A 19727-nucleotide genomic window follows, 5' to 3' on the forward strand; every position below is an offset into this window, starting at 1 on the left:
ATTGTCAATGCCGACGATTCTGCAAATCATGTTCTGTCGTCAGGCTTACAGCCAAGGTACTTTGTTGGTTCAAAGAGCATTACATCGTTTTATGTACTTGAAAAAAGATTAACTTCGTTTTGTGGTTTTCACTCATCTGTAGGTTACACACATTTTCGAAGAAGGCTTCGATTGTATTTACTTATCAAATAATGTTCATTGCACAATACGTAAGTTAAATTCTTTTTTCAATATATTTTTGGTTAGTTTTAATTACTCAAAATTAAAATATATTAGAGGTTTATAGAATTTATAAGATTTGATTCAATAGCGGTCGCAGTAGCAAGGTCAGACATTTATGGGTTACCATTACACTAATTACGTCAAACGAGTCGTCAAACTATGGTCACGAATACATATACGTTAGTTGCCATATGGTAGCAATATAACTTACACAATTTGATAACCCAATATGGATGACGTATTAAATGTTTCATATTAAATTAATATCAATAATTCAAAAGCGACCTCGGTATATCGACAAATGATGTTTTTAATAAATTATTTTTAACTTAAATAAGTCCTATGTATATTAAATACATAATAAATCATTGAATGTGTTGTTAAATTAATACACGCGCTTGTACAGTAATAAATATAATGATTCATCCACCTTTTCTAGACCTGTCGCTAATAAATATACTTTTTTATTAGTGTAAATGTTATCTGTTAAACAGTTTTCTTTAAAATAATAGTTGTTGAATATCTTTATACTATCATTGGTCTAACCAATGATATTCGTTTTATCACAGGTTCTGTGAAACATGTGATCTGGCTTGGGAGGTACATAAAGTAGGTGCTTTTTGTAAAAAGGAAAAATGATTTATATCAGATACAGGAACACCTTGAAAATGTTTCCAAGAGCAGTGCCCCTTGCATTTTGTCATTGTCAAGAGTACTTTTTTTATATTTACAGAGAAATAAATTGTAAGTATTTTTGTCTAAATATACCTGTCGTATTCAATCCCGCGAAGCTCTGGAACTCTGCAATTGCTCGTCTCCAAGAACTTTCATCCATAATATGCCCACTGGAGGGATTCTTCACAGAGGGGCTGAGGTAGCCATATTGAGCTAAGTACATCTGGAAGTCAATGTCATAATTAGACTGCCGTATCCATTATGGATATGGACCTTTGTTAATAACAAGAGCATGAAAAGTTAGGAGGATTTTCATTAACCACAAACTAACCTATGCGTTAAAGTATTTTGAGACAGAACCGAGTATGCCAATGGAATATTATATGATATTGGTCACGTGACCTAACATGGCAAATTTGTCAGTCCCATACAATTCAGTTACAATTCTCTATATTTCATTATTGACACTGCTAAAGGTTTCTCTAACTGTGGTATAATGAAAATCCTATAGACGAAAAGAGATTAAGCATAGTTTGTAAAAAATATGTTGAATTAAATAAAGAAAAAATCTAGGATTATTCTTATCTCTTAAGATGAATATCACATAAAAGAAAATACACTTTACGGAATTTAATGTGTTTAATTATCTGATTTCTCAATTATTTATTTTTCATTTTATATTACAAAGTTACAAGTACTTTCCAATCAGCATGGTCACGTAATTAAATTGTGCATTTTCTTTTATTGTAGCACAGTATTTATGGATACCAAATAATACGATGAAAGCAATTAATGTTACTAATTTAGCGTTAAAACAACTATTAGTTGTATAAGAGATAAAAGTGATAAATATTAATTGAGTTCTTGAACAGTAGGTACTCGTTAATAATTTCCTTTTATGACGCGATTATATACGTCAAGTATTTGCACCGATGAATAAGTGGAGGAGAAAAAACAGCACATCCTATGAGTAATGCTTCCTTCTACGCAATTCAAAATCATAATAAAAACCAGGATTCTATAGTAAAAACATATGTGCGGGTTGAAGCTTCCAAAGCCGCAATAAGAACATATATGTCACCGTAAAATTGTAAACACCGTTAGATTGTAATCTTTCTCGCGAGATTGTAAACTGTCGAAAGATTGTGAACCTCAACCGCATATTCCGTTTAACCAATCAGCGCGCGAGTTGCGATCCGTTTCACAATTTGACGGTTTCACTTCGATAGATTACAATCTACCGAATAATAATACGTTAAATTGTAAGCAGTACGCTGAGGTTCACAATCTTTCGACAGTTTATAATCTCGCGAGATAGATTACAATCTAACGGTGTTTACAATTTTACGTTAACATATAAGACGTAAAAAGTCTACAGTGCGAATTTAAATTTTATTTTTTAAGTAACAAGATATGCTAGAAAGATACTCTATTACCAAATATAACCTTCATATATGTTCGGTTATCATATACTATGATGATTCGTGTTCGTGACATCATATTATGGTGTTTTCAAAGGTTTAATGTAAGCGCGTGCGCAAGGCTACTATACTGTTGACTCTCAACTCTGATTACAAGATTAAACATTTCTATTAACCGTTCACGACTTTAGGTACTTTATTTCTAAAGAATCGTCGGACTTTGCTGCTAAAGCTAAATCTTTGCTTTACTGTTACGTTACGCATAAAAAAAAATACTTTTTAATACTTCTCGTAACTGTAACAAGCAACTTGTTTTTAATATGTAAACTTGGTCATTGGAATTTATTATTCAAAATTAAACTCGGTATTATCAGATTCAAAAATATTTTTATGTTCAACAGTTTATTTACACGGGGCTACCTCCAGTATAAAATAAAACATGTTTCTCTAATTCATTCCACAATTTAAATCAAATAAGATTTTTTGCGAGTACAACTACATTAATAGGAAAATAAAATTAATTTACACAAATAAAACTAGAATACTACAACGAGTTTGCTACCTGTTGTGCTAGCCTTTAGAAATAAGCCTCGCTGTATTGTATGCTGTAGGAAAAGAGCTCTTAATTACCATTGTTACTATTAAAGCGAGACAGTGACTTGTATATAACCAGTGGCGTAGCTACCTAGGGGCTAGGCGGGGCAGTGCCCCGGGGCCCTCAAGGTCAGGGGGCCCTCAAATCCTTACCAGAAATCTCGATCGAACTGAAATTTTGGACATTTCTCCCATTTTCAAAATAAATATGACAGGTTGCAACCCCACTTTAATCATGACAACTCAGTTGAGAGAAATTCAAAAGTTATGCCTAGGGAATTCCCCTAAATTCTTTCTGTAGGTTGGCAGTGTCGTCAATTTGACGGATAGTGATATGTGCGTTTTGGAATTCGAGATTGGATGCATTTATAAGAATTAAACAGTAGCTTAGCATTTTTAAAGTATTTGTATATTCATATTTTTATTTGATAAAACCTAATCAGTTTACACAGCAGGGAGCCCCATTTTGCAATTTGCCCCAGGGCCCTAGGTTGCCTAGCTACGCCACTGTATATAACAAGACAGAAATTGTGTCGAACAACGCAATATTTACACCTTCTTTATCTCTAAGCCAGACGTTTGAGTTTGTATGCAGATTATGATGTGAACGACACAGCTCTTATGTTAACCAATAACCACAAGTATGCAGCGACCTTGGGCGTCGGCGCATGGTACGCATCATAATGTGTGCCACGCATCTCCGACTGGCACTTCTTTGTTTCATCTTATATATGCCGCAGTCAATACCCTTTATTGTTTTTCCTTAACAACAATCACTGCAATACGTGCGACACATGTAATGTGCCGTAGAAAAATATCGAAGTAATTGCAAACGCTAAAACGAGTTCAGTTACGCGATGAGACCCCAGTTCCTTGCTTTTCAAAACTAAATTAATCGCTTCTACGTACATTACAACGTATTATATTATTTTCGGGATAAGAAAAGTTTGACTGCGTTATAAGGGTCAAGTTAATGGTGTGAAGAGAATGTGAGTCAACCACGGCCGCAGGTTACTGGGTCGACAGTGAAGACACTTAATCGGTACCATTACGTGGATATGTTCTCGAGGTAAAGAATTGGTTGATAATCGTATACGATGACGTACGTAGACGATTTCGAAATTTTAAAGATTTCTTCAATGGTTTTATTAATTCGGATTAATTACAAATACTTGTACCAACCTGGTTACTAAAACCCGAATTTGTCAACATTCTTAAAGATTAAGTCGTGTTCTTATTTTAACGTTAATTTTAGTGTAATTAAGCAATTAGCAGTATCGTGTTTGTACAACAAACATAAACAGCTAAAATCTCAACTCTGTGTAAACGGTTAGTAATTGTTTATAGTCCCAGGTACTCGTCCCACCTAAGGGACATTGACATTGCATGGAGTATTGTTCTGTAAAGAATTTACGATTGCATTGAAAAGATTGAATTAATTTCGAGACTCTTCACCTTTATGGTTACGCTATACATTTCTATCCAAGTATAAAGTTATCCCTTTATGTGTCATTGGTTGTTATGGTAATTCTTATTTGAAAAAGTATACGTTTTAAATACGGTCAAAAATGTATACCCAACTGGGTTTCTGGACTTGCATGGTATCGGTACTATAGACGCCTTATTATATTAGCTGAAATGTTCTTTAATATTAAGAATTCATTTGACTATACTAAGGCTAAACTACCAAACAGAGTTTAAATATTTTCTTCAACAGAAAAGTACCTACATTTATCAAGAGATTAATAACACTTAATATTTTATAATAATCATCTTGTGCTGTAAAATACATATATTCATGACATAAAATGTTATTACTGGTTTAAAAATTTTATCAGTGTGATAATCTATGCATTAATTACATAAATACTTGAGGTTATAAACTGGAATTAATTTATAATGATATGACGTTCTAAAAATTACCGCATCAAATGTCCTTGTAAAGTCACAGCAGTTATACTGGTTTTAATTCTTTAAAGCTGACAATTACCGTAAATCAATTAGCCTTTAATTGCTATGACATATATAATTTATAACAATTTTAATTTTGAAATTAATATGAGAATAAAAACACCAAATAATTAGGATGTTCGTCTGACATCCCTGATTTGATGTCTAAGGGTTGGTTTTGTATTAGGTTGAGGAATTTTCCTCACTGAAACCAACATTTTTGAAACAGACCACCTATAAATGTGTGAGTAAACCTAGGACGTGACCTTACTCTAGGATATCCTATATAAACAGCATTCCATTAATGAATTGAAATAAAAATGATTTTTTACTAAACCAGTATTGCCGCTTTGACTTCCGCTATTTGACATTGACATTTGACACAATATATAAATATAATTGTTTATTACGCGGCACGCATTATAATTTAGGTATACTTCCTATGCTTACGTTACCTATCATCCTTATTTATCTAATCTGTGGTCACTAGTGAGTAAACCGTTATACATATAGTGCAAATTAATTATGTTGTCAATTTCACGTAACTGTAATTCTCATTATCATCTTGTGAGGATTTGTTAATTCTTACAGGCGTAACGAGGTTAGTGTGTCCCACTAACGGGTTTGAGACCGGTCATTGTCAGTATGTATCGGAAATGCCACAGATCACTTTCGCGCGCCAAAATGAGGTGCCGAAATTACTGTTTTACACTGTTATTTTGAAACGTCGGCGATGTTTACTTCGTTTTATTGAAAGTATTTTCTTCCATTGGGAATTTTGTTGCTTAGGTAAAACCAACCTAGTTGCCATAATAATTTAACGGGCTTTGATGCCCTCGATAAACAATTATTAATGTAAGTAATGCTGATTCAACTTAATAAAACTGATGAAACTTAAATTTAGAGGTGTATGAAAAGTTAAATAATAAAAAAATTTAAACATTCTAACAGGATTGGGATAATATGGAATATAGTGTTTAATAGGACGTAAAAACGTACCTTTCACGAAAAAGGTACTGCCAACCTGATGAAATTGATCAGATATTTGTATCATGTATCTTGAATATTACAAACACAAATTATGGCTAAACGACTGATTGGCGCCAAAACACAAGTTCTTACCGCGTATACACGACCGCTACCACAGACAATTAATTATTGAAATTTGTCGTAAGTTAGAGATGGCGCGTTCTTTTAGCAAACTTTAGTGATTTATTTTTAAAATTGTTCAGTATTGCGTATATGAAGTCGGTCAGTACAGATTCGTTTTGAAGACTATATTGAAATTTTTCGATTTTGTTTATCTTTTTATTTTAAAAAATAATGTTTCGGCCAGCCTCTTCGTTTTATTTGTGGAATGACTAATCGTAGACCTAATCATACCTTTCATCATACAATGTAAGTACATGAGACATCTAAGTCATTGTGTTTCAAGGGCACTAGAATGCTTGATAGATTGTAGATTATTGTAAAGCAGAAAAGATAAAAGTCCACAGTTTGACAAAGAAAAAGTTAATCTAAATACTAAGAACTGTATTAATAAATTGTAATTACATTAATTTGTTATTATTAATTTTTTGTTATTAAAATAATTAGAACGTGGAAATAACATGCAAGTATTTTAATTTAAAACTTGAAATAATAGGATATATGCGGTACAGTACGGGCCTCATTACCAGTGTTAAAATTTTAAAATCTGTCTTTAACATGTTCTATAGAAATCGATTGATTTATGGAAATGATCCAGTTCCATTTTTGAAATTCGACGTCATATTAATAATTAACACCATGTAATGAAATAAAAACATAGATACAAATATTCCTATAGATAAAATAATAAAGCATCGTTGTTTACATTCCTACTTTATCGTTATGATAAGGACAAGGTGAGTGCTGTCCATATTGGGTGTCGAAACGAATTTTAAATCGATGAGTCTTTTGTTCTAGGAAGTTAAGAATGACACTGATAGCCTCTAGGGTTTAACACGTGCACAGCAAATAATAGCCCCTAATAGATTTGTTTAAACACAAGATAAAAGTACACTCGCGATCGTAGTTACGTTACAAATAAAAAAAATCAATATTTGTTGCTACGTCCTTACATAAACACTGAAACTGAAACATTTTCAGTCGATTACTTGGCAACATTTTCATGCTCATGTTAACGTAGTCTACCACAAGTCGCTAAAAGAATAGCAATTCGCAATTGATAAGCGATTTTTTTTAACAAGTCATACAACTGGGGGGCCTCATAGCCTAGCGGTCTTATTAAGTGGCAGCTAGGTGAGGGGTACCGGGTTCGATTCCCGGTTCGAGGGCAAGTTTTAATTTAATTTAAATTTGTTCTCGGCCTTTGGGAGGGTTGTGCGGTACCGGGCGAGTACCTAAAACCGTACATGGAGGACACGGTCGAAGTTCTAAGGCAAGCACGAATTATAAAAAAAATCTTATACTTGACGCTGGCTAATGCACAAACTGTACCAGAGCCATTAAAAAAAAAGTCATACAACCTAGTGCTTATTGTGATCAACAAGGCCGTTAAAGCAATATTTTACAGCTTACTGTTAAGATCTTACAACATCTGGTAGCAAGATAATCATTATGGATATTACAAATGTGCATAAAGTCAAAAAGTATTAAGATAAAAGGTATTCTTGCGTTTTAATATGTAATAAATATTTTTCTTGTGCGGTTTCGTAGCAACACCTTGCAAGATTATTATCGTTAAGTATAAAATTACGTGTATAAATTGTTATTTACTAGAAGTAATTACATTATCAAGATTTTTTTATTCTACGTTTATTACGTAAACCAAAATATTATTTTATTTTATTATTAACTAGCGGACCCAACAGACGTTGTCCTGCATGATATTTCACGCGATTAGTATATATGTAGTACCAAACAAAGTATGATAGAACCGACTGCAGCGCCATCTGATGGGCTGATTTGAATCTAAACCATCCAGGGCGTCACCCCAACGCATACAAAAAAAAATCATTCGAATCGGTCCAGCCGTTTAAGAGGAGTTCACTGACATAATACACACGTTCAGCAGAATTATATATGTCTTTTCTTCCTTTCTAAAAGTTTTTGTATGTAGTGTGCTGATATTTTACCTTTTTTAAATACATTTATTACTTAATTATTATTTTATATGTATTTTATCAATATAATTATCCTTTTTGACGATATTTGCAGCACGTATTCTGTCAATGTTATGTCAAACGCCATAAGTTTACATCAAAAACGTTTGAATTGTACGGTAGTTATGTATTCCTAAATTTTTCTAATTTTCCGCGCAATTTTCTTATTTTTTTCTTTTTTCATAAGAACCTTCTCCTGACATTAACAAGCACAACAAAAAAGAATTAGCGAAAACGGTCCAGCACCGCGTGATGCCGTGACCAAGGCAAATAGACATTCATTTTTATATATATAGATAACGATGAAAATACACATTATTCGAAATTAAAAATATATGACAGGCAGGTAATAAACAAGCTAATTAATGGTCGCTTAAAAACAAAACTCAAACTAGCCATTAACATTAAAGCATAGAGAATTTAAATGACATTAGCATCGTAATACTCGATAAGCCTTAAAGCGATCGGCCACAGAATGAAAAATCAACTACGAAGTAAACAAAACATAAATTATCTACTACGTGAAAATACTAAACAACTCGTGTATGGGATACACACGTGTATGGTTAACATATTAAAGATTTTGAAACGCAATCACAAACGCGTGGACTCATAATATAAGAATAATTGGATCACAATTTGTAGTTAATATTTTATTTACGTCCATATTATTCAAGTTTACTGCGCAAAGATCGTAAATGCTCGTTGTAAGTTTTAGCATAAATTTGTATTATTAGATATATTATAAGTTTTGCAAAAAAAAAATGTTTGTGCTATAATTAATCTCATTCTATTATTACTGTAATTATCAATGCCCGATCAGTGGTTTAGCTAAGAAAGTATATGTCTAATTTAGTTTTTAAAAATATTCTAACTGAAAATATGTTTTACGCCTTTGCAGGTATATTTTCAGAAATGAATTGCATTGTGATATGGGGCGGAAGATACATTGTATTTTTTAATAATACTACTCAAACTAATCACTACTTACCGCCTCTTTTACGCAATAATATGAAATTACAGTAATTAATGCAGTTTATGTATTATTTACGTTCAGCAATAATACGTATTCAAGCACGTGAGATATATAATAAGAATGTTGTCATTTTTCATTGCTAATATAACGTAACCGTAATACCCTTTAAATACAAAACCAGTGAATTACATTGTTTTAAAGCACTGATCTGTCCCTTTCTATCAAAGCGTTAACTTAATTATGCAGAAAGAGACTTGAGTATTTAAGTTTAAACACTGCAGAACCTTAAACGGCTACAGATGGTGGCATCTTTTTATAATTATTCTTAAAGTGATCGGGTAATATTTCACTGTTATAAAGAAATAACAGTCTTGCATACACACAATTTCATAGAAATATACTATATATTAGTTGTAAGTGTAATTAAATGTATTTTTGTAGAGGAGTTTTGTTAAATAATGTATGGTTTGTATTGGTTTTTATTTCAATAATTATATATACACATTGCCCTTTGTTCGATTGATCACGTTCGTCACGTGTATTTCACAACTCACCAAGTTATAACTTACAATCAATTCCGCAGATTGCCGCCAATCTTCTGTAACGCGTGTAAGACTTTTCAAGTTAATTTTCCTTTGAAAAAACTTGTTTTTCCACAGCTTTACTTCCACAGATCACTTAACATTTAGTTTATTTACTTTTTATTTGATTTATTATCTATGCTGTAATCCAGCAAGCTATTCTAATCATTATGTAAAACCAATATAGCTAAGTTGAAAGCACAATGTTTAAAGTCATCTCTAAAAATCTATGTTTTATAAAGCTTTAGTAAGTCTTAACTACAAAGAAAAATTAAAAGTACCCTTACAAATACACATTCTTTACTTTAGCTCAAGAGAAAAAGGTGTCATCTCGTTTCTTGTTTATATGTATGATTTGTTAAAATGACGGAACATGATGAACAATGCGAGCAGGAGACTGGCCGTGGCGCGCAGGCTGAAGGTCGCCGGGTGCTTCCTGTGTGCGTGACGAGAATCACCACAAACAGCATAACGCAAATAATTACAAACCGCAAAAAGAACCTATATTTGTATTATCAGTTACTGCTCTCGCGCATGGAAGCGAAATCTCTAAAGACACTTGCGAAGATATAAGCTTTTTGAAGTGAAACTTCTTTATCGGGGTTGGAAAAAATTTAGTGTAACATTTTTGCGTTACGCGTCACATTTTTCTGTTACGCGCCATCTTTTGAAGTGAAACTTCTTTATCGACGTATGGGAGAAATTTTATAGCAGGTTACGCGCCATGTTGCTTTTTGAAGTCAAACTTCTTTATCGGCGTTGGAAAAAAAATTACACACATTTGTCACATTTTTCGGTTACGCGCCATCTTTTTCTTGTCCCTACCACGGTTGATTCGAAGAGATTCGAAGCCATTAGTAACAAAAATATATAATAACGATAACAATGATAGTAATACTAATAATTCTTTTAAAATTAATGAAATTCTGTAATTATCTTAGTAGTAATGAGGTAAAATGAAATTTTTGTATTTGTATTCATGTCTATGCTATAATAAAAGCCTTTTGTTAAACTTTATCTAATTTAACTTTATTTAACCAATTTCTGTAAAGTTGCTTATAGTAGATCATTTTTCGAAAAATAAGGTCATAAAGAAGTTTCACTTCTTACGTGTGTACACCTAGTACACGCACACATTTTTTTTAAGACAAAGTTTCCTTTTAGAATCTACCGAGTTCATTTTACCTTTTGTTTTTCTATACATCAAGACAACTATTTATATAAATTTACGGTTAAACAGATGTTATTTAAGTATTCATGGAAACATATTACGTATACACTAATCGCTACACATTATCTGCATTTTCTACGGAATTCTCCAAAATTTACTTCTCACGATCGTAACGTAGTTGTTGAAATGCTGTTCGAGACTCGTTTATCTTTTCAAAAAGGCTTAGCTCGTGAGATCATATGATTAACGTTTCCTAAACACATAAAAACAACTCAATACTTTTGTATGCGTACGGCGTATAAAAACGCAAAAGACAAAAGAATGTGACAACAAAATAAGCTCCTTGGTCATTGGTACTAAAAGTTCATTGTTCGAAGAAAATTTTTACAAGATATGTCCGTTCGTAGAGACATGCGTAGAATTTTTATAACGCATTAATCTCACGAAAACAAAGTATTGACAGTTTCTGCAGGGCATTGTTCTGGTGGTATTTAGTGGGAGAATGACCGTCTATATTTGGGTGTGTGCCATAACTGTACCCTTTGAAAATGACAGGAAATACCATATTGTGAGGTGCAGGGTAGATGACACCAAGTCACGTGACTAGTACATTGACCTATAAACTCGCTATCCCTCTGATACAATGGTTCGTGACAAGACTTGTGCAGCCTGAGCGTATCCTAGTAACGATTGCATTTCAATACTCCTTCCGGAATTTTCATAAACGAAAGCTTATGAAACTCACCATATTCCACAGAACGCTTTTCTCCCTCTTGACTTTAAACGACATATACCTATAATATTACTAATGCCTTGACGTCATGCAATTGATTAGAAATGTCACGAAAACATACCACAGTTTGTACAACATCTTGAATATATTTTAACGAAGGTTTCAGATACATTTGATTCCAAATTTCATGCCTACTCATTGTAATTGATAAATTATTAAATTTAATGGTATTCAACAAGTGAAAATCAATTTGAAAGCGTAAAGTAAACCTTGACATGGGGCCAAAATCTAGCCAACGTGACGTTTTAATATCGTTATTACAGATTGAATAGAACTTTCTCTATAATCTTCAAGGTTTTATATTAAGATAATTGGTATTTTTTAAGAAAATATTATAGGGTACTCGAATTGATTGTGTTTTTATTTATTATAAAAATAAATAATTGACACAGAATCTTACAAGTTATGCTAAGACATTTATACATATGAAATCTTTTCTTCTCTAGACTAGGTAATATGTAGTATTGGTTTTTCTTTCTTAAAAAGATTGATTATAGTGACAATCCTGTGCTTCTTTGGACATATAGCACGCGTAGAGTGGAAGGCTCGAGACTTTAAAGGCCTTAGTATTACACAGGCGCTAAAGCGGGCCATAGACGGACCGCATGTGGCAGTCAAGACCGACTGCAATATGCGGTTTGCTCAGGAACTGCTCGAGCGGTCCGTGTATTGTGAATATGAATTTAGTATGGAAACTGCAGATCGCCGTGCGGCGACCGCATATTGCAGTCGGTCTTGACTGCAACATGCGGTCCGACTATGGCCCGCTTTAGACTTGCCAAAGACAGTGAGGAGTTGAGGAAGATATAGAACACCAACAAGATCTTTAGAAAAGAAGATAACGAAAAAAAAAAGAAGAAGTAAGGTGTAGAATTCTTTGTACTTTGTATACTTTGGATTAAAGATGCCTAATTGTTGATTTAATCTATATATATATATATAATGAAAATGGTCTTCGTTTGAGGCTCAATCACGCTCACCACTGATCGTATCGACATGAAACTACCACCATTCGATGCGAAATTTTTCCTAGATGGTTTATGGCTATTTATTTATTAAATTCCAAATAAATTCCGTTCCTTCATTTTTTTATTGCTGTTTTACTTTTATGAAAATTTATCCATACGGACTTCACCGCGGAAACATTCGGGGAGGCTTCCTAGAACCTTTAAACGTCAACATCTGTTAAAAACTCGATTTTCGAAATATTTCAATTTTCTTAGCGGGAAGTTAGAAAGAAGAATAATAAAATTATGAAAAAAAATAAAATAATGAAACATAAAATTTATTTTAATTCGTCCAGCAAAGCGGGCGCGAAACGGCTAGTATTGTATATGTAAAAATTTCGTATATTCTTGGCTAGTAGCAGATTAGTCAGACTTTGATTTAATTGTTACATGATGGAAACGGTTGCGTGTCAATAATATTATAAACATATGTCGGTGCACTATGGCCTAGAACTTGGCGGCAAGCGAGTTCAACTGGTTCATGAGTCACAGTACGTTACTGTTTCAAAGAAACATAATATAACTTTATTACTGTTTCCTCTTCTGATTCACGAACCACTGACCGCTGTATCTTTATGTAATCTCTTGTTCCTCAAAATAATACAGTTTGAAATGCTTTTTGCATTGCGTAATTCACCGTTGTATACTAAGAAGCTGATCAAAAACAAGTCGCTTGGACGCTTTATTGGTGCCGAAACATTAGTGAAATCGTCATTTATGTGCTATTAAATATTTTGGAATAGCTAAATTGTATTTTTTTTAATTTACTGCCCTGCGATTCTGTAACTCACTTTTCGAACTCACACAGCGGTTTTCGCATCGGCGGTCGCTCTCAAATCAGTCGTGAAGCAGTCATTTTATGATTTGGCATTCTGATAAAAAATAAACTACAAGCTCCCACCTTTTCAGAGGTGGTATCTTACAAACATAAATACGACCTGAGAAAATAACGATTATCGTTATTTTGTTATTCATTAAATTTACTAATGAAAGAAAACATATACAACCTATAAAAGGTTGTGAAATCCCTACTTAGTGGTGAGTGGACACAAGATGCCTAAATTTTTCAGGAATATACCAGTACGGTGTTGGAGCAGAGATTCAATAAGATTTAGGTTTAATATAGAATTTAATACTTCTACATAACTTTATGTACAATTACTAAGTAAATAGAAAATCGATATCTGATTCATTCATGCATAAATGACACAAGTCATTAAGTTGAATTACCAATAGGTAACATATGACTCACATATTGAGTCAATGAAAAGTATCCAAAAGGATTTTATGAATGAATATACGTTTACTACAGATTTTTTATGGAGTACTGTTCTTCGAATTATGACTCATTTTGGGTGCACGTCGAGATTTCCGTTTTATAAGATAAATCACTAAAGGAACTACCTGGTGACTCATGAGATCGGAAGCTTATAAATATACTAATATATTATGTACATATGCAGATGATGGATGATTAAACTGGCACGTGATCAAAGTAAAGATTGTATTACGAGCGGGAAACTTTGTAAAAATGTTTAATATCACGTGTTAAGTGATTGTTTTAAAACAGAATGTTCATAATATTAGCAGGCCCTCTAGAAGTAATAGATATCTACCATCAACAAAATATTTAACGCCAAAGTCAGCGAAAGTCACCTTTATATATGTCCTTTTAGCCCAAATTGTAGGTCAATATAAAATATATAATAACTTATTCATATGTGCGATACAAACGTAAATATAAGTCGTCACAAAATTTGAGAAAGCTTAGCTAACGCGATGCGATGAAAAGCAGTTTATGAATAAAATAAGATTTTTAAATAAACTCACCATTGCTTTATCTGTGCCGCCAAACGTAGGTGCTGCACTACTTCTTGTTAGGAATATTAGGGCCGCTACTGAGGTCCACAAAATTCTTAAACTATTCTTGCTTATGAACGCCATATTTGATGATATGCTCTCTCTTGGTGAATACATTTATTTCTATTAATAATAATTTGCTATTTTTCTTATGTTATCTATATCTCATACTTATCAAAAATATATATTAACCAATACGGTTACTAATATTTTTATATGTTGCTATAAATGTCTCGTAGTCATTTATATTTCGATATGTAGCGCCTCGGAGTTTATTTATCTGTAACAAACAATTTTAAAGTTAGGAATTACACTAAAATATTTTTAGTTAACTGAAGATCTTTACTAGGTTTAATAAAATCAGTATTATTAATACATAAATAATTATCTTATTAAATACACAATTTAATTGCATCAATTATTATTTATAAAATGTAAACATCTTTTCATCATATCATATACATATTATAAATTGTCTAGAAATAGTTATATTTCTTTAAGTGTTATGTTATGTTTCTGAAGTAGTATGAAAAAAATTTGCAGTTGGTAAGATACAATTTTTTAACGCGAGCATCTAACATTGAAACAGATAACTATCAGCTAAAGTGATGCGTATAGCACAGTGACCTACATTGACAGTATATTTGTCTACACTTATCAATAGTTTCGAACTAATCTACTTTTGCTTCGCGTACAATTGAAGAGGGAAAACGTTTCACTAAAGGTTATTAAGTCCTTCCATTTATTGTATGTACAATTAAAACATTGACATATATAATAAATAACTTGAATGATAATCTTATACAAACACTTATAGCGTAAGAACTAAGAGCTCTTTTAAATCGATTCTTGGTGACAATGTTAATTTGTTTTAGTAAACTTCGATTTTAGAAACAAAATTTGTGGTGTCAGGCCATGAACAAGTGTTGTTCAATGTATAAAAAGACAGCTTGAATTCCTATGAAAAATATGCATTTCGCTTATGCTTTGATATATTATATTTTGATTAAAAGTTTTAGTATCGGACGATACAACTATATCTAATATATAAAATTCTCGTGTCACAGTTTTCGTTGCCATACTCCTCCGAAACGGCTTGACCGATTTTGATGAAATTTTTTGTGCTTATCCGGTATCTATGAGAATCGGCCAACATCTATTTTTCATCCCCCTAAATGTTAGGGGTAGTCCACCCCTAAAATTTTTTTTTAATTTTTAGATATATTTTTTTGTTTTTATTTTTTTATGATACAGCATTAAAAAATACATACAACCCCTAATTTTCACCCCTCTACGATCAACCCCTATTTTTTATTATAAATGATATACATGGCAAAACGACGTTTGCCGGATCAGCTAGTTTTATTATATTATAGTTGGCTAATTAAGTTGGTTATTTAACTGTACCAAGGAAATAAATTTCAGCAAATTCGATTAGTATTGTTACCTAGCAACAAATCACTTATTCGAAATATGTTTAAAATCCTGTAAGCCTGTGTCTATTACGGGACTAATATCGGATTCCTCACGTTGTTTGCCTAGAGTTGTGCATAGCTAGGGTTCGAATGCATGACCTTAGGGTTGACAATTACTATTACTGCTCTGTAGAGGAAGTAAGCTTTTCCCAAACTAAAAAACCAACAAAGATGACGACAAGTTTGCGCTCAGCAGAGCGTGACATGGTTTCTCCGACATTGGGATCTTACCTAACGTTTATTTGAACTTATTTACTATTGCAATAATAATCTTGGCACCGAAATTTTACTTTGTGAAATTCAATCAAATTAAATGAAATGTCTCGTTATAGTATCTAGATTGCTTTATACAAATATGTTGTTGTTTTAAGTCCCCAATGGTGTAATGGGTATATGCATTTCTGCCCTGCGATTCTGTAACTCTCTTTTCGAACTCACACAGCGGTTTCCGCATCGGCGGTCGCTCTCAAATCAGTCGTGAAGCAGTCATTTTATGATTTGGCATTCTGATAAACAATAATCGCAGGGCTGTTCCGTTAATTTTGTTTTAAGATATAGAACCTACCTAACAATGAATTAAAATCTGAAAATAAAATAATCATATATTCCAATTTCCAACCAACGCCAATATGTTTTGACCTCATGTTATGTTATATATCTACACGAAAACAGCAGCAAAACTAAAGATTTATGACTTTATTCTATTGTTGTAATACAAAATGTGGGAGTAAATGATTGACAGAGGTCACCTTAACTGAATAATCAGTCGTGCGTAAAAATCAACCGATTATTATTATGGAAAGTTGATTGGACAAATTAAACACCTATAGAGGAAAACTGATTTTTACTTAAAATTGTATTGTAAAATATAAAGTTATAATGTTACGCTGTAATTGTTAAAATTATTTTCATACATTGTGCACAGACATTAATAAACCGTTTAGAATTCTACAAGTCCACCTTGTCATTAGATTGTTAATCAAGTTCATAGTAATACACATTTTCAATGACGCAGACAGATTTCCTAAATTCCATAGACAACTAGATTCTTCAATTTTTCTTAAACGTCTTTAAGTACAAATCGAATGTTTACCCCTCCGTTGTCAGTCGAAAATAAGAACACAAAACCATTATTATATAAATTAGATTTATAGTAGATACCATTGTAAGACCGTGAAAATTAGTAAAAATCGTTGATTTAGTATAAAGATTTTACCTAAGCCCATTAATCTAAATTCCCGATCGAACTTGCGGTCCTCTGGTTGTATTATTTCTTCGTAATACTTATCTAATAGTTATAAGTAAACTCATTATTCTGATTACGTTGTCGATTGCAGTAACTAAACCCTTTGTAATCTTAGAAGGAAAATTATTTTGTGAGTCAAGATACTGTTGGGTTTTCCTCTTAATATTTTTATGGAATTTAATATATTCAATACGACTTGCTTGATTGCGTAGCCTATAAACCTGTTTACATCTACGTATTTCAAGTATAATGTGTTGGTATATGTCATCAATATTGAACAAACTCATGACGTATGTAAAAAGTTAAATACCGGACAAGGGAAATTTAAATTATGACTAATATAAAAATGCTATTAATACTATATATATTTATATAAATGTAAATTTGCTCTGTAAGTAAAATAAAGTTTGTTATTAGTGATCTATACATGAAAAATCTATTTGGATTTTCTTTAATGTCACACGCGTATTGAAAAGATACTACTTCCTACAAACATACAATTTACAAAGATATAGAATGCATATTAATGAGTATGTAGGTATGCATTGCAGATTCCCATCTTTTGACCCTGAAAGCTTTCCTTCTTCCGGAATTTTCTTGTCATACTAATCACAAAGACATCGTCTATGTCTGACATAGTGAGTCATTGTGGAACACCGGAAAGTACACAAACATACTGTGATTTATTGAGGAACCGCAAAAACACTTAAGTTTAAAATACACTTAACACACAATCTAAAGGATTTTTGAATGACACCGGAAAACGCAATTTTCTACGGAAGGCCCAATGAACTAAAAAATTAAATCACAACTTTGATTTCAAAAAAGTTATTATTACATGTTACGATCTTAATTTAAGTGCATTTTAGTTGCTTTGTATAGTAGACATTCCACTATTACCTACTTTTAAATCGGAATGAATGAAATTAAAAAATCTATTATCTTTTACGTTTAACTTTTGTCAAAATTACTTATCCCAATCGTAATATACGTTAGGAAATAAATAAGCAGGTAACACTGTAAATATTACTTTTTACAACCTATGTTAAGTTAATTATTTTTAATTTTGTCTCTATTTAATTCATTATATTCTTTGGTAGATTGTATCTGGTAAGAGATGTGACCACCATTACATCTATTTTCCGCAATTTGTGGTTATTTATGATAAAATTATTACCTGTTTATTCCTTGCTTATTCATTCCACCACAAACCATTAAATCACACATCTAATTGTATACCTATAATTTTAATTATAGAGGATTAATAATATATATGTCCATGTGACTCAGAGGTCATTTTGTTAAAAAAAAACACATACTAGTACTTTTCAAACTTCGTTAAATCAATCACATTTTTCCGGTTGCTAAGTCATTAACTAAAAACATAATAAAAACTGGCTTTTCACAAACCTAAAAAAAACACTTGGTACATACTAAGATCCATGTTATCAGAAAGATAGTATACGTCTTATCCATAAAATGTTATCTGATAAGGTCGCCATACTGATGCCAATTATAGTCAATGAAAGTGAGAAAAATATTTAAGTCCTACAAAATTCCTTTAAAATTAATTTTAGCTTAATATATGTCAAGTCTGTGTAACAATATAATAATGATCACGATCATTTGTTTATGTTCGTCGTAAATAATTCATAGAGACGATCATATTGTCATCACTTATTCAACTCAAGTGCCCAGGGGACTGACCAGTGCTACTATTATATACATGAAATACATACAAATGTGCTATATTTAAGCTAGATCCTAATCCCTAGTCAAGTTCAAGTAGGAAATCGTGAAACTAATACAAATTTTTGAGCGAAATCTGAAGAGGTTTAAAACAAAAGAGCTATTAAGTTTTTTCTCGTTTTAATTAATAAAAATTGCGGTTTCTTAGTATAATCTATTAGTAATCAAATCAATTAATGACAATTATATCTTACAATTGTCGCATAACATCTTGAATTTTTGTAAGATGGTACGTGTATTGTGGAAAATTGTTTTTATTACTATTATTATTTTAATGACAATATTTACCTGTATTTAGAACAGGAACAAAAGTTTGACGCAAAAATATCTCACCTGTATAAAATTCCGAGCTCACAAAATCCTCATAAACTCACTAATGAACACGTTCGATATGTGAAGTTCACTCACAGGTTCACTTTTCTTTGCAATTACACGAAATTTCAAAGAAAATATGTTCGTGGTGACCGGCACGAGCGATCGTAATGCCTTCAAAGGCACAACCTATCGCACGACGCGGCAAACAACGTGTGTCGCGCCGCGAGTTTCAAACGCTTTATAAAAGCCTAGCCAGGCTACGTCCGCCCGCCCCTTTGCCCAACTGAACTTAATTAAAAGCACGCATTTAAAAGAAAGTTTTAGTAACCTCTTAATACTATCTGCATTTTTTTAATACTTCAAAAATCAATGATTTCTTCAAAAGTTTTTTTTTCAAGAATATTCTTATATCAGCTACATAGAGAAGCAAACTTTGTTAAGGCATATGAGGCCTTTCTAACTCATTCAAATAATTATGGCAGAAAAAATCCTTGGAACCATTTTATCAAGCCTTGGAGCATTTTTATCTTCAACGACAGTGGTTAG

The 19727-nt window shown here is 32.2% G+C and overlaps 1 protein-coding gene across 11 annotated transcripts in view; it reads right to left on the reverse strand.

Moving 5' to 3' along the window:
- Positions 1-19401, reverse strand: part of LOC125055885 (matrix metalloproteinase-14-like) — a 31307-nt gene extending 11906 nt beyond the window's left edge. For 6 of the 11 annotated variants that reach the window (XM_047658561.1, XM_047658566.1, XM_047658557.1 and 3 more), the window contains exons 1-3: positions 19200-19401; positions 14367-14676; positions 991-1144 (exon numbers count right to left, since the gene is read on the reverse strand). In XM_047658561.1, coding sequence (XP_047514517.1) covers positions 991-1144; positions 14367-14513 — 301 coding nt within the window. In that variant the 5' untranslated portion in view covers positions 14514-14676; positions 19200-19401. The remainder of the gene's footprint in view (positions 1-990; positions 1145-14366; positions 14677-19199) is intronic. The other 5 variants (XM_047658558.1, XM_047658564.1, XM_047658568.1 and 2 more) reach the window with 2 other exon arrangements.
- Between the last annotated feature and the right edge of the window lie 326 nt (positions 19402-19727).

Source organism: Pieris napi, chromosome 14 (assembly GCF_905475465.1).
Source record: "Pieris napi chromosome 14, ilPieNapi1.2, whole genome shotgun sequence".
NCBI lineage: Eukaryota > Metazoa > Arthropoda > Insecta > Lepidoptera > Pieridae > Pieris > Pieris napi.